The sequence below is a fragment of the Lutjanus erythropterus genome, chromosome 16 (genome assembly GCF_056507025.1).
Source record: "Lutjanus erythropterus isolate fLutEry1 chromosome 16, fLutEry1.hap2, whole genome shotgun sequence".
In the NCBI taxonomy this organism is placed as follows: domain Eukaryota; kingdom Metazoa; phylum Chordata; class Actinopteri; order Lutjaniformes; family Lutjanidae; genus Lutjanus; species Lutjanus erythropterus.
This window is the reverse complement of record NC_139332.1, coordinates 6,415,804-6,438,416: the sequence shown is the minus strand read 5'-3', so window position 1 is coordinate 6,438,416 and position 22,613 is coordinate 6,415,804. Positions and strand designations below refer to the sequence as shown.

General features: G+C 40.7%; 1 protein-coding gene across 6 annotated transcripts in view; it reads right to left on the bottom strand.

The window, feature by feature from the left end:
- ptprua (protein tyrosine phosphatase receptor type Ua) overlaps window positions 1-22,613 on the bottom strand; it is a 310,129-nt gene that overhangs the window by 33,498 nt on the left and 254,018 nt on the right. For 3 of the 6 annotated variants that reach the window (XM_084739999.1, XM_084740002.1, XM_084740001.1), the window contains 5 exons: window positions 20,121-20,193; window positions 16,049-16,125; window positions 10,696-10,713; window positions 8,042-8,078; window positions 1,793-1,890 (listed from right to left, as the gene is read on the bottom strand). In XM_084739999.1, coding sequence (XP_084596125.1) covers window positions 1,793-1,890; window positions 8,042-8,078; window positions 10,696-10,713; window positions 16,049-16,125; window positions 20,121-20,193 — 303 coding nt within the window. The remainder of the gene's footprint in view (window positions 1-1,792; window positions 1,891-8,041; window positions 8,079-10,695; window positions 10,714-16,048; window positions 16,126-20,120; window positions 20,194-22,613) is intronic. The other 3 variants (XM_084740000.1, XM_084740003.1, XM_084740004.1) reach the window with 1 other exon arrangement.

Here is a 22,613-nt window from a genome sequence, read left to right as displayed (position 1 = left end):
TTCTAGTGATCATGTGGTTTATTTGCTTTTGATTTGACGCTGGTACAGATGTTTCTTAGCAAATGATTTACAAATTACTGAAACTCTTACTAGGAGCTAAGGAAAGACTAAACGCACAATCTTTGTTATGGATTTGCAAGCAGCTGGTGTAACCTATTGACATATATACAGATGGATAACATGAAAACTCCACAAAAGTGAAACTAACTAAAATATGTTGACCACCCCCTGGTGGCTGGCTGCAGTATAGGTCTTAAACCACAGCCCCTCCCTGTTAGCAGATGGGACGTGGGCCAAGCTAAATACAAATCAAGGCACATTGATTTCTTCTCAAAGAGGGTTTCTGTCTTCTTATCATACTGATATTCATTCATGTATTTATTGTTGTGATCAGTTTGGTTTGAATTAGTTATTTGATGTTTTAAAAAGGGAGGGTTTCACATCATGATTGACAGCTGAGTTCTGCTCACAACTGACTCAGCCTGGTGTGTTGATGGGAACTTGACACTGTGGCTCCAACTCTGAACACTAATGTGTAGACTCTAGCTCCAAATAATGTCACTGGCATTCTTTGGCTTCATTTTTATACAGTGGTAAGGAAGAGGGGATGTGTTGTCCATCTTTATACAATCAGTGGTGCCTCCCTATCCAGAGCCAATGAAGACAGATAGGGTGGAAGTAGAACTCTATACGATGAGTAAAATAAGCTTGATGTGTAAAATTGGTTGACTTTCCCTTTAATTTGTTATATAAACTGAAAACTTTTGTGCTCAGTACTAATAACATATGTGGCTGACTGTGGTAGTGGTGGAATGTGGAAGCTAAAAACCTCATAAATCATCCATTCTTGAGATTTGGGACAAATCATGTCCTAACAAAAAACTTTTGTTTTTTTGCGCCAGAAAAGAGCCTTGTCCAAGACAAGAAGTCAAACCTCAAACGATTTAAAAATGTGTTAAAAGCCTTCGAAATCTAAAACTAATAACACTTACTGATATCATAGGCATAAAAATGTGTTACATGTGCTATTATAATTGTCTTTGTCTCAAAATGGATTTTCTTTCCTCTGAAAATATTTACCATTTTAAAAATAATTCCATCATTTCCGTTTTTACACAAACATGATTTAATCAGGCATAAAAAGGGTTAGCTATATTGTAAGGACTCCTGTCTTACTTCCTGGTTTAAAAAAGGCGGGAAAACTGCTCAAGTACTGGTAATCAGATGTGTCTCAACCATAACATGTCAACTCTGTAGCCCTTATGAATCAAAGCTAAATAAGAATTATGGTATTTAACATTTTTCAACTCTGTAAGACGTGAACTCTGTCAGACCGTCTATATTTAATAAAAAAAATTAATAACTGGGATGCTACAAGGTTTAATAACCAAGGGTTTGATCTTTTGAAATATATTTTCCAGAATAACTTTAGAGTAAAAATAAAAACTCTCCCAAAATACAGTTTTGTTCCACACCTCAAGAATGACTGTGTGATATGAATACTATAACAATAGTACTGTATTCAACAGAGGGAGGTATAGTTAGTAGAACAGAGGCCAGTGCTCCTGTGATCCTTCATACAGATCAAAGCTTTGACCTTGGTGCACCGCCACCAAAGCAAAAGGTGATCGCTCATGATCAGACAGCGGCAGCCATTTCCTCCCACAACACGGGGCGCAGCAGCTATTCTGATGTACAGTGAATGATAAAGGCAGCTCCAGAAATACATTCCCTCCATCCATCTTGGCGGGCGGCTGGAGAGGTCACAGGACAAAAGGGAAGGGAAACCTACCCGGCCCACCTCCACCAGCTTGGTGATCATGACAATACTGAAGCAGTTCTCCTGCCAAACCATCCTCCAGAAGTCGTAGATCATCTCCTGCTTGGGGCCTGCAGAGGCGGAGATATACAGTGGAGGTATAGGTGGAGGAGTGGGAGGGTAGGAGGTGGACGAAGAGAAAGAGAGGAGGATGAGGAGGGCGGAGAGATGAGCCATAAGTCAGAGAAAATAGCAGCAATAACCATCAATGTAGAGGCGCTGTGTAATCCATGCCAGAGAATAGAGTAACAATGTGTCATTCATGAACTATTGCCCGCTCTGTGTTCTCCTAATACTACAGAGAAATGTCATTTCAATACACCCACAAATCCTCAGCCATTGTGCAAACAAGCTCCGGTATTGCCTTTCCTAGACACCAGTGGCTGACACAAATCACAGGCCCCTGGAGAAGATGACACTTTCATTGATTTCATTACGCTGTGGCGTTGATAATATCACAAGGTCCTCCTTCATACCGACTCTTCTGCCAAACACACTACAGCGCTCTCACTGAACAAGATGTCTATTCATTCCTACCCACTCCGTTTATTTAATAGGAATATTATCTTGCCTCCTGTAACTGACCCAGATGACTTTTTTAAGAGAAGGCTGCACCTTATCATCCCTCATATGTTTGCACTCTGGCAGAGCAGAATATCCTTTTCTCTTTATTAGGGATTTTTTTTCTGTTTGCATTGAACAGAATGTTTATTTTCTTGATTAACCGATTAGCTGAAATGTCAGAAAATGGTCAGTGTTTCCAAAATCCCAAGATGACGTCCTAAAATGTCTTGTTTTGTCCACAATTCAAAGATACTCAGTTTGCTGTCATAGAAGAGTGAATAAACTAAAAATATTCACATTTAAGAAGCTGAAAAAAGAGCATGTTTTCCTTAGAAAATCATTTAAATCAATGAATCAATTATCAAAATAGTTGGCAATTATTATAATAATTGATTAATAATCAATTAGTCATTGCAACTCTAGAGCACAATTGCATACAAAAGCAGTTCAAAGTGTTCTACAGCGTTATAACACAAGACAAAGTTAATAAGTAAATTCAAAGTTAAAAAAAAAGAAGCTGTGTAAAAGCTGAAATAAACTGAACTTTGAGTATGGCAGTTCATTCTTGACCTTTGGAGGTGGTGTAACAAAATAATCTAACATCCACACACCACCTTTTCTTCATATGGGGATATGAAATATAAATATAAATCTGGTGCCAGACCCTGAAGCAGGAGATTCTTAAATCATAAGGCTGGTGGTATTTTAAATCTTTTTTCAAACTTTTAACCTTTATTCTTTGATAGGATAGCTTGTAGAGAGGAAGGAAACGGGGGAGAGAAGGAGGGAGGCATGCAGTAAAGGGACGCAGTCTGGAGTTGAACCCACGGTCGCTGCTGAGGTCTCAGCCTCTGTGCATGCTGTGCCAACTGACCTATCGGGGGGCGGTGCTCTACAGCTTCTAAAATATTTTTTTAATCACAGAAACATGGTTGCTGTGTGCTCATATGGCTGTGTTCACTTCCTCAGGGTTCAAACAGTTTTAAGGGTAGAAATTCAAGAACTATTTAAGCACTTTCAAGGTCCCTTACCCAAAACTGTCCAGGTCATCACATCTAAATTGTGACACCTGGTGGTAAGGTTGGGTGAACACAGCATTATCAGGAACTCCATTACTTTTGGGGGGCGATTTTTGTAATTTTATTCCGCTGATTCTATGGGTGTTGTCTGAAGAACGGGGGAGAGCCACTGCTGAATGACGCACTCTTATTCAGTGGCACATTACGCACCCACTGAGCCGAAGGACGAGTGAGACAAAAACCAGAAAAGAGCCAGAATATTTTCATATGTCACTCGATGAATTAGGGATTTATTTCAACCAAACCAGAGCTGATGATTGTGACGATTGAACAGTGGAAAGACTAACCAAGGTAGTTTTGGTGAGTTTTATTGCTACTTGTCAAGAATGAACTTGTGTTTTATGATGTAATAACAAGGCAATTAAGAATTATTTAAGAAAGGAATAATAAAAAAAAGAATGGGAAAACGGCCCCTTTTCATTTTGGTGCCTGTGTCAGTCAGTCTAACTCTGCTCCATGTCTGGGGTGAGACATCAGGAGACAACAAAGAAATATCATGATGGGATTGTTTTGTTTCTAAAGTTAAGGATTTTTGTTTTACATGAGTGACTGTTCAGATGAAACAACAGATTTGAAAATCAAGAATATTTAAGCAGAAGCATATTCAAATTCAAGAATTTTCCTACACTTGAAGGCATGATGGTTAAAATGAAGAACTTTCCAAACTTTGTATGAGCCCTGTTTATTACCAATATTAAAACTGTGATATCACATTGTATGTTGGGCTGAGTGTACGGCAATTGCACTTCCATCTTTCAGATATTTCCTCCATTTCCCAATCATTCCAATCAAAGCTTGGATAGTGAACTAACTCTAGCATGTGTTTCCTGTTTTACTTCCATCTCCTCGCAACCTGTAAAATTTTTACCAAGCAATAATCAATATTAGACATGTTCCGATACCATTATTTCTTTCCTGATACTGATTCTGATATCAGAATTATGTGTATTAGCCAATACTGAGTACTGGTCTGATACCAGTGTGTTATACCAGCTGGTTCAGGTATAAAAAAAAATTGCCACCCTGCCACTTTCCATTTCAGGGCTGATAAATTACATGATATCAGATCGGTGCATAAACTCTCACTCACTGATACCCAATCCAGCATTTTAGGCTGTGTCAGAGGCTTTTCTGATGCTAGCATTGGAACAACCCTAATCATACAGAAATTAACACCAGCCTTATCCTTAAGAATCAACTCAATAATAAAGAGGGTGCCACTTGAGATTTTTGAGAATCGAAGTGATGTGACTGAATATTTGGGTCCTGGTTAAGACATAATTGGAAAGAGCTGAAGCTGTCAAATGGCTTTTACAGGAAGTGTCATAGTTATAATCCAGGCTGACAGAGGCATGGATGAATGTTTCAGAGTTTGATACACAGCATTGAGAAAATGCATTTGAATTAAGTCCAAAAAGGTACAAAAAGCAGCACACGCGCTTATGGAGGTTTTTTTTGTCTTCGCAGATAAACAAACACAGTGAGGCTTGTTTTCAGTGCTTTTTCCTCCGTGGTTGTCTTAATAAGAAGAATCAAAAGATATACATTTGACTACACGCCCCAGGGTAAACATGCAGAGACCTCTGAAAGCTTGGAAATACAATAGGAGGAGGAGGAGGAGGAGGAGTAACAACCTTACTCGCTTGTTAGAAAGCAGGGCATGTACCGAGCCTTTCGTAACAGCAAGACACTGGTCTTTACTGTAGCTGACCTGAGGTGAGCCAACGCCAGCCCGCGTACGTTTTAACACGCGCACGTAGGCAGCTGCCGCTTTAACCACTGTTTTCCCACCTCTTCACGGGGTTATTCACAGCTCCCTCCCCTGTTAGCAATCACTGCACCGGCTTCTATGTGTATTAGTGATATGAGATGTTAATTTTTCAGCAGCAGCAGGAGAAGCCCACTAATGCATCGCCAGAGGGACGTGGCAGTCAGTGGAGAGACAGATGATGTGTGATAGCCGTGGCTGGGGCGGGTGAATCTGTATGCATAGCACAACATGCTGCCGCTTTGGACTCGGGCTTTCAGAGCGCGCTTGGCATTTCTCCTCATCGTCCGCCTCCCCCTCGCCCGCCTCCTCCCGCTGCCTCATCTCTGGACATAATAGAGAGTTAGCCCAGAGCACCTGCTGCCTGCTGCACATGCACAGCTGCCTTAAGGCTCATCGAAGATACAGCAAATCAACCTCAACCTGCCGCCACAGACGACCACCCAGGGCTCGCCACGAGTATATGCAGAACATTGTTGAGAGCATGCACAGTGTGAGACATAAGTGACAGCTTTAATGATGTAGCGTATGTACTGAGTGTGTGTGTGTGTGTGTGTGTGTGTGTAAGTCAATGCAGACACACTACATGTGTCTATGACTGGGTTGCACAAACAAGGATTAATTTAATCTAAGATAATGTTTAGTAAGAGTTTAATAAAACTAGGTTTAAAATGAGTAAATCCTGATTTAAAATTAAGCACAGCCCTGCTGCACAATTTAAATCTAATCTCTGTTTAGTAAATCCAAGTTTTTTTTATGTAAACCTATAACTAAACAGAGCTTAATCAATTGCTTAGTCAGTTAACAAAATGCTACATTGTTTCCTGGCTGGCTACAATGTTAACAAAACCTGTTTGTGAGCTAGCTAAAAAAATAACAAAATGCTACATTGTTTGCTCACTATTTCACAGGACAATAAATGTTTCATTGTCTGCTAGCTTGCTAAAAAGTTAACAAAACATTACATTGTTGGCCAGCTAGCTCAAATGATAATTAACTGTTACATTGTTTGCTTGCTTACTAAAAATTTAACAAAATGCTAACTGTATGCTAGTTAGCTAAAAAGTTAACAAAACCTTACATTGTTTGCTAACTTGCTAGCTAAAAAGTCTTTAAGCTAGTTAGCCTACTCATGGTGGCTTGGTAGAGAAGCTCTAATTGCTTCTCCTTTAAGAAAAACTTGTTGGCCAAATTAAACTGGCAACTGTCAGACTATTTTAACGGATCTACTGGAGTGAAAGAAGAGATGCATCATAAAATTCCTCAAAAGGTTGAGTCAGTCCTGTAACTTTCCTCAGGGAACCTGATTATTTTTCTCAATCATCTCAAAAAGGCAGCCATTTTAAAAGTTCAGCATCCTCAAGTGTAAGTTTAAAGTCAATACTGACTGACTGACATTTTAAATTCAACATTTTTATGCACCAGGATTAATTTTAATCTCCTTTTAGAGTAAATATCGAGTTTACAAATTAATCCCTGTTAGTGCAACCCAGCCTGGTGGGAGTAATGAATTGCAGTTACTGTGGCAACTATAACAGGGGTTCTATATTTTTAACCATCATTTCAGGTTAGGTTAGCAGGTTAGATTTTATCTGGGCACCAGAAACAGAAACATATTATGTTCCCAGCATAATTAATAATTAACCACTGACATATCAACATTTATTATATTAACATATAATAAGCACAATAATAACTCCATACAGAATCATGAATTCAGTTCTAAAACATAGGAAAATATAGGAGAATTCAGAAAAGTCACTCACATTACTGCATTGTGGTCATGAACTTTAGCAGACTAAGAAAACTATGGAAATATAATAAAGTAACTTTCTGTGTTACAGGCTTATGTAATTTCTCAATTTTGAATGTAAATATAAGCCTGCTGTCCAATGTGCAGGATATGTATGGTAATGTATGCACTCATAAAATCAATCTTAATGCAAATGCAAATCTTTCTAGGCATTTTAAGCATAATTTTTTGGCACAGGGAATGAGTAAACATGTAAAATTAATGACTTTTTTTGTTTGCTTTTAACGCCATAATATGCGGTGTTCTATCTTTAACATTTTGTTTGATTCTTTAAACTAAAGTTCTAGTGGAAGTACAATTCCACCAAGCACAGCGAGCACAATGTGCCACTCTCTCCACCTCTGCGTGCACCCTCGTATGCACAAAGACTTTGTGAGCAAAATGAGAGAGAGAGGGAGAGAGAGAGAGATTTTGCGGAGGTTACTTTTGTGAAGCGGTAGAACTGAGACCAAAGTGAAAGATGGAAAGAAATCAGAGGGGGATTATGAAGTGAAAAACATATTCACTGAATAAATAGGATCAGAGCCGGCAGAGAATAAAGAGAATGTCTTGCTCTCTCTTTCTCTCCTTCTTTCTTTCAGTCTATCTCTCTCTCTCTCTGTTAGTGTGTGTGTGTGTCGCTCGGGGAATGCAGCCTATATAGTGTATCAAACCGACATCAGAGAGCTGGTGTGCCACACATGCAGATGGCGGGGAGGAGAGACACAAAAGCAGAACTTCACAGAGAGCGACAGTCAGTAGTGTTACAGTGCAGATTGACTGACAGTTACAGTCGATTGTTATGGGAGTGCTTCTCGCAGACGGTGGGAAAGTGATGCTTTATGGTGGAAATCCAGATGTGAGCATGAGGCAACACCGGCTCCTTGTTGTTTACACATTAATAATTCAGTAAAGTCATTTTAATACTGTCAGCTGGTCTGCCTGTGTAGAGAACGCACGCGAAACAAGCACAGACATTAGCAGTCAAACACTGCTGCTGCTGGGTGTCTCACACTCACCTTGAGTGGCGATGAAGTGGTTTGATCGCTGGTAACCCTGTGAGACAGAGAGAGCAAGGAGGAGAGCGGAGGAAAGACAGAAAAAGAGACGAGAGAGAAAGTTAATAATTATAAGAGCGCATGATGAAGTGAGACTCTGGGACCTCTAACTCTCATTTCACCCCACCCCATCCATTCTCTTTCTCCATTTTCAGCATCGAGTCATCTCTTATTCATCTCAGAGCTGGGTTTGATGTCAGCGCTCGGCTAAATTTCTGCTCTGCCTTTTGACTGGAGATATCTCGGCGGCCGTGAAAACTCATCTACGCCGATGACGCCCCGCTTCAAATGCATTAGCATGTTTGACCGTCCAGATTCGTTGCAATGTTTAGGGCTCCCAGTTTTGGGGCGGTGGAGGAGGCTCGCACTTGAATTATAATGCATGGAGAAATGGCATTAATTCAAGTTTTTCTCTGTCTGTCTCCGAGCCAGGTCATTACATGCTGAGCGAGGGAGCTGCATTTCAAAGGCGGGCCCGGCGTGCGGTGCTTTGCATGCAGCCAAGCCTCCTGATCAAAGGTAGATTGACAAGTGAAGGATCTTCAGCTCTGGGAGTAATTCTACCTGAGTGACACTGACTGATCTGGCTGTCTCCATTCTGCTCAGCTTGGCATTAGTGCAGTTATGATACAGTGTGCACGCTCTAGAAGGCTATTAGGGCCGTCCTGGCCCTCCACCAGGCTGACCATGTGTGCTGAATGCAAAGCAGCCGAGCGTGATAGATCCCAAGAATTAAGATTAGAGTGCCCTCTCATCACTCACGGCTAAAGTGATTCCAACTGCTGCATACTGCAAACATTTGTACAAATACTGTACTGCGCACGCACACACACACACACACACAGATATACATGTACGCACTGTTCAGCCAGGCAGGCACACAAATTACATTCCATAACTGTCATGCCACAGAGGGAAGTTGAGATGGATGGCCATCGCCATATGAAAGAGTGCAGGGACCCTCGTTCCCATGAGCCTCCGCTGCTTTGCTGAGTTTTCCCCGGGCCGACCAGTTTCCTGTCTGTCACCTTGGCAACCACATTTTCCAACAGCAGGCAAGCAGAAAAACATCAAGCAATGTGAATTCACAATGGATCGGAAAGAAGGAGAAAAAAATTTTAAATAAATAAATAAAAAAAACAACACATGCAGAGTCATCTGAGACGTGGAGAGCCTATCAATTCTATCGAAAAAGACAGAAAGAAAAAAACAAGCAATTTGTTCCGCTTTGAGAAATTTGGCTCACTCTACCTACAACCCGTGACACGTTAGTGAGGATCTGACCTCGGCGTGTGCAGGTATTGGAAATCGGTGCTCAGATTCATCATGCATCTCAGAATCACTGCCAAAACTTTAATAGGAATCATCCTCTCTGAGGAGGACTGGAGAACACCGAAGGCGGCTCTGAGGCTCATCAGCGACATCAGGGTTTTACAACACCTAGCTCTTTTTTTGTTGACTGTGGATTCAACAAATTAAAACGACTTACACCCTGCATGTGAATATCAGCTGCATGAACATTTAAATAAGAGAAAGAATATCAGCACTTGTGGGTGTATGACTAACTACTTAAGTTTGAAATCACACAAACAATACTTGTGTTTTTTAGAAACCACCCACCATTGTGTTTATGCAAATTATTAAAAATATTACTGTTTATTTCCTTGTTGCTAAAACATAACTGTGGAGTTATTTGTGTGGGTGGGGCAATTACTGTACATCCCCAGAAAAATCTGTTGGAAAATGTTTTTAACCACTCAATATCACTGATGAAGTGTTTTGTTATTTTAAAGACTTTTACTTTCAATTGGTTCACGACTGTCAGAACATGAGTAATTTTATTCTATTAGTTGCCATCTGCAGGCAGATTGAATCAAACTAAACTGAAGTACTGATCAGGAAGTGAATTTTGTTTTGCTCATTGGCAGTTAATCTTTCTAACTAGCAGCCTTTTTTACTTCTGTGGCTGTCTTTTACACTGGTTCACTAGCCAGCCACTATACTTCACCAAGTAGTCTTGCAAGTAGTCACCAAACTTCCAGCAGTCATTTTACAAGCACTAGGTGATTAATTTTATTGTGCCACTTTATAGTTTGGCAGGCACATCCTCTTCTCTGTGATGCTTGATGAATATGGGCCCTTTGAAAAAGTCTGATATTTGGTTAAATCCTTGTAGGTGTCGCTAAAAGACTTAGCACTTGCAGAGCACTGTTTTTGTCACTTTGCTGTCACTGAATGTGTTTCCAATGGTTGGTTTCAATAAACTGGCTTTGGTCTGTGTTGCTTGACCTGTCCAAGTGCACTCTCCAATGTGGCATACTACCAGGCCTTTTATAGGACACCCTGGTGTTAAGCAAGAACTCAAGGTGAGAATCTGACTTTGGATGAAAGGGGACAGAGAGGCGGCTGCACTCGGTTTTGAAAAAAAAAAAAAAAAAATTAACTCAGGGGAAAAAGTGATGGCTAAAGGCGGACAGGCTCAGCAGCTCAGAGCGGAAGAGGGAAGGAAGATCTGCTGTTGGAGGGAAGCCATGGAGGGCTGGCAGTGACAGCGAGAGGGGGCAGCGTGAAAAAAGGGAGAGGAGATGGAAAGAGAAGAGAAGCAAGGTACTTACTTCCCTGTTTATCCGAATCTAAGAGATGCCAAAAGGTTGAAAACGGGGGGGGGCGGGCGGAAAACAGAGAGAGAGAAAGAGGGAGAGTTGGGGAGGAAACAAGAGCTAGTTATTGTGATTAAAGAGCAGGAAAAGAAGGTAATGAAATGGTTAGAGAGCAGCTTGCCTTGAGGACCTGTGGAGAGAATAATGTTCACAATGCTTCAATCCCCATGTTTTTATGCAAATGATAATATTTGATAACATTGTACTCAGCAACCTAATCACTACGATCTGGAAACACATCTACATTACTGAAAAGTCAGATGAAGCAGTGTGATGATCAGATGAGTTGCAAACTAATCTCTTTGAACAGATATCTGCATATGAATGCAGAATCTGTGGGCACCATCTTTTGGGAAATGGTTTCCGTTTGCTGTCTGTTTTTAGTCCATGTAGTATTGACCAATCATCAGTCACATCTGAGCACGCGTTGGTTGCGTGCAGGTTAACATTTGATATGAAGGGCAAAAGGGGTGGACCGTTTGGCCGACATGCAACATCAGAACCCATCATATATTGTCTGATGAAGATTAAACTTTTATTTTTTTTATCTGAATTTATATGCAGATATCAATCCAGTTGGTTGTCTTTCAACTCTAGCTCCAATCCAGCATCTCAGTTGCTAATCAGACTGTCAACGATGACACATGACGAATGGAAGAGGAGGTCTTAGCCTGGATACCCGTTAACCAGAAATCCGCTGGTAACACTGGAAGCCCTGAAACATTAGCTGTTGCGCCAAGAAGCTAAATCGTCGCCAGATGACAGTCAGTGGGTTCCAAGATTGGTAGGAAACAAGCCAGCAAACAGTTTATCGAGACGATCTAACCCAATGTTTTGGAGGTAAAACCAAAGGTGAATAAACAGAATTTGTAAGTGTATGAAATCAAAGTTGATGCAGGTTGTAGGTCTGTACCCTGTTTGTTTGTTTGTTTGTTTACTAGATTCCCTTCAGCTACTGTATTGTAACAGCAGCTATTCTTCCTGGGATCCACATTAATATTTCAACAATACTCCAGTAACAGGAAGATACATCGATACACGTTCAACTTTAATGCTCGCAGTAGGACTCAATACATAACACATAACCAACACAACTCTGAACTGTCTAATACATGTGTTAGCTCTGTGTAATAATTTCATGTCTTGAAACACTGAGAAAAGAACTCATTCATCATTAAATGTGACCTGCTCCATCATCCAGACCCAGTCAGACCCAGAAAACACACCCTGAGTCGTCTGCATGACAACACACAAATGTGCCTCTAGCAAAAAAAAGCCTTTACAACCTTTTACAACAAGACATGTCACAAATATACAAATAAAAATGTGACGACAGCTCACAACATCTTCAATAACAGAAAACAAGAATCCTGTTCTATATACCTAGTGTAAACAAATACAATCTTATTTTTTCTGTTGTGCTGCTTTCTGAAACTAAAAAACTTGGTAATAAAATCCATGCCACTATTGCTCTGTGATAAACTGTTCTCTGTTTTTAAACTAGTTCAACACGGACGCAACTGAAATTATTTCTGGGGTTTTAGTCATGATGATATTTTTAATAAAGCACACTAGAGAATAGCGCAACCTGCTTTTTATGCCTAACCAAGCCAAATGACTGTGGATTGTACTTATGCTTGTTCGATATGGGCGGTGAAGAGCTATGCGAGCTGCTTTGTTCTGAGTTACCTGTAACCTGTTTAAATGACCTCCTGTTGTGTTGGACCAAATCATCGAGCAGGTAGTGATAACACTAATGCTTCCACTGATCGCCCCTCTGATGGACTTTTGGCAGTTCTGGTAAAAAGCTCACAATTTCCTCTGCCAAATAAGCTTGGCGCTTTGTATTATCTGGTTGGGTTTCTCACCAGGTCTAACTTTGGTCTTGCCAAGATACGTAGTAGGTGTTATTTATCAGTGTGCATCTTGTACGAACTATTGCACTATGATATTATAGTGCTGTGGTTCAGAGTTGCTCAGGTTTCGGGGATAAAATCACTTGGTTAGGGTTGGGGGATTGCGAGGTCTTTTGTGGGTCTGGGTTTACCATCTAGACATGACACTAACTTTTCAGCAATGTTGCAGCATTCACAGACCTTATAATTAACTTGTTGAGTACAATATTATTATTACCAATGGAAAAGTTGACCAAAACTACTAAATTAAGTAGTTAAAAGTTGTATGAACAAAGTTGTATAAACCGTAGTTCTTCTTGGAGACTACTTTAGTGTGACATGGGCAAATAAAGCGAGTCATCCTGCCTTCCCCACATGGTGCAAAGACAGAAAAAGATGCAAGCCAAGGCAGAATTCATCTGTCATTCAAAGAAATTAAGCTTTTCTGTGTCTCTGCTCAGCCATGGCAACCATGCTCATTGCCATTCTAACTAATTCCAAATATTTTTTTTGCCGCTTCCAACACAAGTGTGACAGGCATCCCTTCTTGTGCATCCAGAGCAAGAAAAGACTTCCTGACAGTGGGTGGAAATAACAGTGAATGCAGAACCCTTCAAGAACTGAGTGTGGATGTTGTCACTTTTGTGTTACATCTGTCAGCTATAGATGGCAACAAAAGGAGCATCAAAAGATTTGACAGAAAAATGTCATGTCTTGCTTCCCATGCCTAAGAGAAATTAATGTAAACCTGCATGTGTGAAAGAGAGGAGAGGGTGGTGGAACTTTTCAGTTTAACCTTTTAAGGAAAGAAAAAAGCAATGCTCCATGTATTCCAACCTTGGCGTCTTCCATGAATCATTTGGAATCATTTCACTGCAGTGTTGTGAGCCAGGGGTCTTGGCATGGCACGCAGGCGGTGCTGTAGACGCCACAGTTAATGACACAAAGGTCCTTGGAGCGTTTGTCCTAATGCAGCCCTCGCGGAGCACTAAAGGGGATAAAGCGGCCGCGCACAGCACCGTGGAGCTCTGACGTTCCGCTTTAAGCAGCGCCACCCACATGCTGAGTCAGGCATGCACTACTGATCTCGCCTGCCTTGTCCACTTTACATTTCCTTTTGTTCAGCAAACAACAGCAGAAACAAAGGACGTAATACAGCATTCACTGACTGTAACAACTCTTGTGAAACCTTCAATAAGTGCATCAGTAGTTTGGAACAAAAACAGAGGTTGAGAGCTTTTCACAGAAATCAGATCGTGGCTTGTACTGACAGCCTGTTCTCATTCCCAGGTCATCAGATTCAGATGTGTTGTCTAGGGCTGCCTCCTTCTGAAAGTGAATCATTAGTCAAAGACCCCTAAATTAACTGAGATTCTTAAAGTTTTCAGCAGGATTTCTTTGGCAGGTTTTCTTTGTGGGATCTGTTTCACTCTTGATCATGGGAGTGGGACAGGACAGGAAAAAAGTCAACGGGAGTGGGTAGAAATGGGAAAAATGATAACAATAGGTCTGTTTTTTTGCAAGCACCTGCCTGTGGACTGATGGGAACAGGATGGGACGGGAGCCATTCCTCTGGGACTGGGATGGGACAGATTTTTTTTTTCTTAACTCTGTCATGAGATTGGGACAGTGAGTGGGATGGGACAGGAGTGAAAATCCACTCCCTGTCTCACAGAGGAGCAGAAAGTTGTTGAAATGTGAGTCTTATTGGATGGTGGTATACACGTTGGCTGATATAGGAGTTTAGTGAGGTGCTGAATCAAAATGAATTGTCAAATCTTCGTATTGAGTGGCCAAATCCGATTAGTTGACAAAATTCTGAGGCGAGCACGTCCCTGGTTTTGTCATCCTGGAATTTCTGTATGAAATTCACCAAGCTTTGTTCGATGTAAGGTGAAAAAGTCCACATGTAGAAGAGGAGGGCGGGTAGAGTGGATGGGTTAAACAACTACAGAACTTTCACCCTGGAGGCTGGGGTTTGACTGAAAGTCCATGTCACCTCAACTTTTAAGTTGCATGACGTTACGTGCTGTGTGTGACTTGCTTCAGTTGTATTACTTCAGTTATGTAACACAGTCACAATAACCCAATCACAATCTTTTTCTAAACTTTATCAAGTGGTTTTGTTGCCTAAACTGACAACATGTTAAAAAGACTCTTTGGCATCATCTCATACAGACAATAAAGCAGGCCTATCCGCATCGCAGCCTGGATACGGCCCTTTTGAATTTTTCCATGGCCCACAAGAAGCTTGAAGATATGATACATAAAGCTAAGGTACATATCTCTGAGCTTCTTCAAGACATCTGAACTAAAGACTGTATGATCTGGACCGATATGGTTACATCTTTTTAAAGCACCTCTGTGCTGTGATTGGCTGCAATAGGCTTAACATCTGCACCTGCCATTCGCTGAGTCAAGCCTCACGTTGCACTCTGGACTGGGCCACATTAGCTAAGCTAACACCAAGCTTCAAAGTTTCTCTCTCCAAGTTAAAGAGATGCAAAGTTGATAGTGAAAATAGCCAATTCCAGAGAGAATGGAGTGACAAGGATCTATTTACTTCACCAGCAGCAACAATGTAAAAAAGGCAATACAAGTCAAACCATGGCTAATTTTTTACCTATTTTCCTGAGGACTTTATACTGTAAGAATTATTTGTAGCCACTACTTTCAAAGTATTCTGTGTGGTGCACTAACCCCCTATGATCTTCCTATTCAGCCCACTTGTTACTGAAGTTGAGTAGCCCTGTGCCAAAGGGTACCTTGTGTATCAGTATGAGGTGTCGAGGGGCGTGACAAAGCAGCGTCAGTGAACAGGATGAGAACAGGTTGGTGGTGAAGGAAAAAGTGTCTGTCTTTCAGATAGTGTTGGTCCACCTAAAGCAAAGCTGCACAGATATGATCTGTCAGGAGTGGGAACAGCTGCTGGGGCTGGAGAGGCTCCCTGAGATACTCACTCGAGCTGAACTGTAGGTGAGATCAAAATATCTGAAAGTAGATGAAAGGATCAGCCGTTTTATATTGGGTCCAATCGCGGTGCAATGTTGCCTTACAAAAGCATTTGGGTGAGTCATGAGCCCCGATGCTCCGAGCTTATGGGCTCTTGTAGGATCTCCGGAGTCGCCGCGATAAAATCTCGCCTCAAAGCCTACACGCACTTGCACGCATGGATATAAACGCTTTGTTGTGGGTGAAGTTCCTAAATGACAGTTCGGTCTAAGTAACGGAAAGCTTGCACAATCTCAGACAGCATGTGGAGATGTCCCCTGATCAAGCACTGTGTGAACCACGACAATAAAAGACGCGCAGAATGAGCCGTTAAGGCGGAGCTGTGGGATCAGCAAAGACAGAGATGAGATGAAGGAGTAGGAGACGAGGGAGGAGGAAGAATGAGACTGAGGGTGACTTACGTCTATGTAGTTGGCATTGACATAATCAGAGCTGGGGTCTGCAAGCAAAGAGTGGAGCTTGACTCGATGGCGATCATCTGAAATGCACACAAAAAAGGATTCAAGGTTCAGTTATTATGAAAATTCAAGACCCATTTACTGTGCAGTCAAAGAACAGCGTTTACTGATACAAAAGCAGATCATAGGTCGTCTGTCTCAACAAATTCAAATGATATAAAAGGAATAATTGTTTCAGTTCTGATTTCTCATTTGGGTTTATTCATGATTTCTCTCAATAAAAATTATACTGTCCTCAACAAAATAATTACTGAGATTGTGGAATCAAACAACACTGACAAAGAAGTCTGACTGGAAAGAAACACAAGCAGACAGATTATTACAAGATCCAACTTTTTTGTATCTGCTGATATCGAGTGCTGATCTGAGCACTCTTTCCCTAGTTTTATAATCTTTAAACCTCACTGCAAAAAACTTGTCGTCCTACGTAATGCAGTGTGGACCGATATTAGTGCTACAAGCTGACTGGATGAATGTAACTAAATTTCATTTAAAAATTGACAAAGAAACTGTATTCAATGTGAATCAAACACATTACAGCTGATATCAGTTCCACACCTGTGTTACTGCATGTGGTGCATCTCTAATTGGTGACATTTCAAGTGAGCTCACTTAATGTTTTCACTGCTAAATAAAGTGGTTTAATTATGAGCTCCATTAAAACCTGTTTAATCATCCAACTGCTTGTGTTTCCTGCCCCATTGTACTTTTTGTAGTGATGCTACCGTGCCCTCAGGAAATAATTTGGTAAGTACACAATGTTAAGCAAAATAAATTATTCATGTTAATAGGACGGAATGATCCTTTAACACTAGAAGTGCCAGAATTCAATAACTACGAGAACGGGCATAAGCGGTCATTTTGACCTTTGATTTCCATACTCTATTATCTCTCATGTTAAATACCAGACTAAGTTAAGATGTATTTTATATGATAATAAACATGTTATTTAAACATTAATAACAACAAATTTCCACCTGTAACCAATACAATAAATAATCATAGCTTATGGGAAAAGGCTGGAATTAGTAAAAAAAAGGAAAACATAGGTATTTGTAATAAGTAAGGTATTTTGTTTCAAAATTTGAGAGCTTTAACACGAAAATTTAGTGAGTTATAGGTGTCGAGACAAATAGTGGTGCAACTGTCCCTGGTCTCCCCTACTTTAGTTTTAATTGAGTCTAATTAATTAATCATTTGTATTTTAATGCCGGAAAATTGGAAATCAAGATCACTTGTTAAGTTGTATTGACAGAGACAATATTAGTTGCTAAGCAACCAAGAGGCATCTCAAACTGTGCAAAAAGTAACTATATAACAGCTGCAATTTCTGTGTGGTCAATATGGCCACCTATCACAGAAGTAGGTCAAAATTATCATGTTTGCCTTTTGCCTTTTTTTCATTCAGTTTACACATTTACATTTACATCACCTGCATGAAACAAAATGGTAAGAACTCATGAGGCAAAGAATATAAGATGATTTTAATATATTCAGAATATACGGGGTCAACACGTCTGGAACTGGTATCCATACATAATGCACATTTATGACTGGGTATGTGTATGGACTGTTTCTACAGTGTAGATCCCATGGGATGCCTGTTATGTTTGATGTCCACATTTAATGTAATGTTTTTTTAATGCTTTGTAGTATACTGGACATTTGTTTTGTTTTTTCTTTTGTTCTCTCCGTTACCTGCCCACAGGGACAACAGATGTAAATTAGCATTTTTGCTAACTCTGTCACATTTACATCATGTATTATACACTGATGTTCATTAATGTGCTCTGCCCCTGTTAAATAAATAAATAAACAAGCAATTCTGCTGTTGCAAAATTATGTTGCCTTCTTTCTCTTAGCACATAGGTCAGCAACCTGCTGCTTCGAAGCCACATGCGGTTTATCTGACCCTCTCCAGTGGCTTTGATAAAACTTATATTCATATTTTTTGCCGTTTCAATTTTTATTTATCACTGTTGTAGGCCTGAAGTGATTCTTACATTATTCAATTGCAAAAATGTGTAGCTTATACACAGAATAAATACATTTTTTTAAAATATTTTGTCAAGTAAAATAATGTGTGTCATAGCTTATATGACTTGGCGCCTTTTTCTCTAAATTTTGCCTGTGGTTAGTTGCCCAAGGCTAGCTATGGATACCAAATCTAAAAAGAAAAGAAAAAGAAAAGTCTCTGAGGAAAGAGAGAAATGAATAGTTGAGGCTCCAGACGGATTTGTTTTTTACTTTTTAAGCCAAAAATGGCTCTTTTGAAAGTAAAGGTTGCAGACCTGTCTTAGAACCATAGCTGTCTTTTCCTAAGTCCTTATGAATTTTCATGACGTTGTCCATCAGGTTCAAGGGAGCGGTGTTAGGAAAAGACATAGGATGTAATTTTTTTGGACTTTTGGTCTGTTACCTGCACTAAGCAGATCCTCAAGCAGCAGACTGCTGCATCCACAATGCAACAGCTGTCAGACTTTACAACACCAGCATGACTTCATGTAGCACAGCTGGATTTCTTTACTCATCGCTTCAAACCCACTGCCATTTTGTACTGTATATGTCTGTGTATTAACTGTTTTAATACAGCCAGATTCACCACATGGTTGATGTCATTTACATTATTTTCTGTTTCTGTTGTCAGACGACTGAACAAATTTGTTCAATAGTTCCACTGATTTGATTTACAAATACATTAATCACACCATACCTGTGTGACACTGTCTGACAAAACATACAAATTCAGGTTAAAGGTATAGTTTAATTCAGTCATTATCTACTCACCCTCGTGCAGATTGAAGGTCAGGTTTCGTTTTTTAGTCTACAAAATACTGCTGGAGTTTCACAAGAAAACAGTGCTGTGGAATCTCCCAAACAATGGAAGTCAATGGTCCATGCTGCTCATCTGGCATCTCCTAAAACCCTGTCATGCTGTTCACTTTCACGCACACACTGTCACAACACACACACCCAGTTCAGATGGTGTGCATGCGCTTGTGAATGTGGCTCCAAGCTAAGGATCTACGGTGAAGATTCAGGCTAAAAACATGCTGTAAATGATGTCTTTCAAGTCAACCTGACCTGTCTATGAGACTTTACACCAGATGAGCAAAATGGAGGCATTTTACACACTGTCTGAATTGTGTGTGTGTGTGTGGTGAGACAGCGTGCAAACAGCATGTCGGGACTTTTGAAGAACTGGATTATGCCAGACGAGCAGTACGGAGGCTTTTTATGTTTTGTTTCCGGTTGTTTTTTTTTTTACATTTGAAAACTGGTCACCATTCACTTCCATTGTTTGGGAGATTCTGCAACACTGTTTTCCTGTGAAACTCCAGCAGTGTTTTGTGGACTTAAAAAACTAAACCTGACCTTCAGTTGCCATAAGAGTGACTGGCCTTTCATTTTTGGGTGAACTATCCCTTTAATGGCAACAGCTGTGCTATGCATTCAGCTATTTTAGCATTTCAAATGAACGACCGCAGAGAAAGTTAGGGACGAGAGGAAGTTGTTTCTAACTTTGCTGGCACGCAGCCCTCGACCTTGACTGGTCCGGCTTATGTCATCGTTTTAGAAAAGCTCTGTTTACCCTGCGCGCACACACACACACACACACACACACACACACACACACACACACACACACACACACACACACACACACAAACACACTGAAACCTAGCTGAAGCTTCAAGATTTACACTCTGACAGGCCGTTTTAGGAAATCGACCCCGTTCCTTTCAAAAACACTATTAAATCCACTGTTAAACAATCAATTTTAATTAATCAAACCTTAATTGCATTATAACAAGAGTTGTTCTTTTTAACAACCATAACACTGGGAGTAAAAATAATTATTGGGTGGTTTTGGCAGACGCAGCAGTAGTGTTGTTAAACGGTAATCTACTTTACAGTGTGTGTATGAAAGGCCAATAAACATTAAGGTGTGCTGAAACACAGCCAAGTGATGATAACATCAGTGTCTTATGTCTTGTAACCTCGGAGTACTTACGGCTGAGCAGGCTATCGTGTCTCCCTTTGGTCTTGTCCTTCTTTTTCGTGACGTCCCAGCCATCGAAAAAACTCTGCAAGGTAAAGTCAGAAGTTAAATAAGAAAAAAACAAAAAAACACAGGAGCGATGTGTCTTTGATGCATCTTAGAAACAACTGTGCTAATGCCAAGTGTTACCCTAAGGTTGTCTGAGTAACTTCACTATCATAACCACTTGCCAAGTCATCAAAAGACATCTGCCACAACATCGCAGGGCGACACTGAGGCTGCGGGATGACACGCGGCACTGAGAGATGGTTGCGGCCTTGAGAAGGGGGAGGAGGAGGAGGAGGAGGAGGAGGCCCGCCGCAGTCATTCTCATTCTCGACACAGTGTGAGGCTCGCTGCTTGAAGAAGCCATTGCTCCGTAATACCTCAGTGTTAAACGGCTAAATTTGCGACAGCTGTTTATGACACCCATCTACTAAATCTGCTGGTGCGACAAGATGAGTCATTGAATATAAATCAATAGTGTAAGTGAAGCTGGAGCGGGGCGGGGGGGTGGGGGGGTAAACAAAACAGAGCACGGACGGGGCCCGGCGCGTGTCATTTCACGTTCTGTTGAATTTTAAGCCGCAGCCTGATCTGCCTGCTGTATCGGCAGGCACATCCAGGCCCTCGCGCCCGTCTTTCATGTTGCGGCCGATCAACCCCCTCCCCCCTCCTCCTCTGAGCCATGGGAGGGCCAAATTGGGACCACCTGAGACCCCGGTCGAGCCGCACAAAGCAAGCTGATCAGGGGATTACATCAACTCCTGGAATCTGTTCAGGTAATACCTGATCTAATCCTTCTTAACAAACCTGCCTCCGTCCAGCAGCACTCTGTATATTTGGGAGCCTCGACAGCATCCTGCTCACCTTCATGGAGCTTTACTTTATCTGTTTCTATTGCTATTAGCTCATCAGCTAAACTCAACATGCTCAACTCTTAAACCCCTGAAAAATTTGGTTTCAAATTTCAAAGCATTTCTCTGTAACATTAAACATTCATGAGTAAATAAGTAATAATCAGTTAAAGTTCAGAAATCCCTTGGTAATATTTATGAAGGGTTTAACAACCAAAAACCCAGCGAATCTGCCTCATCAGGACCCTTTCGATGTGATTATATCAGATTTTATTGACTGTGGCCTGGCAACATGAGCAAACAACCCCACAACTCTCGTCAATTTTTAATAAAATTACAAATATTCCAAATCACCCTTTTCCAACCAAGTGTCATGTACTTAAAACTAGTGAGAAACAACAGAAATCTTTCATGTGAAAGAACAAAAAGTGGTCTAACTTTGGCAGAGATAACTAGCAAGGAATTTGTCTTCGGCAAAGATGAGCATCATCAGGTAAATAAATTAGGGCTTGTGCTGTGGTGAGTGCTGGTCATTTATTAACATTAGTGGACTAATGTTAGCTAGTGTTGCACGCTGATGTGTTGTAGGGGAGCTAATGAGAGTGAGGCACTCAGGAGCGTGTAAAAACGTTGCACCCTTTGGATTTTCCCAGGAAAAAATGCCCTGAGTCCTTTATAAAACAGTCCTCAAGTTGCTGCTGCAACCAAGTGAGTCGGACAAGCGCTCCTTTTTAAAGCTATGTTACAATCCCTTCACACGCTGACAACACAAAGTGATTAATACATGCAATTTACTTCACACAGTCCCTTTAAAGCTGCAGTAATTGACTTTTTAAGCATAGAAAAAGTATGCAATAATATGTGAGCAAACATTTGGGAGCCTCTTGCAAATGGCGAATGATAAATTTGATATGAAAGATCAGCCAGGAGACACAGTAGCAACATTAGCATTCATTTTAAGTGTCCACCAACTCCTGAAAAAATATATCTGACTCTATATTCTTCTCTGTGTTCACCAGCTAGTTGCAAACTGTGTCTGTCTGTTATTTGGTGCTGAGCAGGTAAATTACAGTGGATTATTGGAGCTTTTTTTGCTGAAAAAAGCTGCTTGCTGTGGTTGGAAACAGTTAATCAGTGCAGCAAAAATAAGCTAATAAAGACTAAAAAACTCTGTTGATGGGAGCAGCAGAGTTGGGTAAACATTTTCTGTGGTTCTCTCTCTAATAGTGACACGTTTCACATTAAATATAGTAATTTGTTCTGTTGTTCATATAAAGAATACTGATTAGTGCAGCTAATTTAAGTGCTCTTTATTAGGCTCTACATCATGTCACTGTGCTGTGGTGTTAAAGAGATTTTTTTGGAAGTGAGGTTGTATGATGTATACCTACAGTAGATGGCGGTCGGCACTCCTGCAGTTTGGAGAAGCAGCAGGAGTACCAGTGAAGGAAGCTAAGAAATGTACTGCTGTGGACAGGCTCAGCAACACAATGTATTTTAGCCTCCTCAATCAAGGTAAAGCAGAGAAAATATTCTAAATACTGTATAGTGTACACTTACGCTTACATCACTTGGCTTCCTTCACAGGTACTCCTGCTGCTTCTCCAAA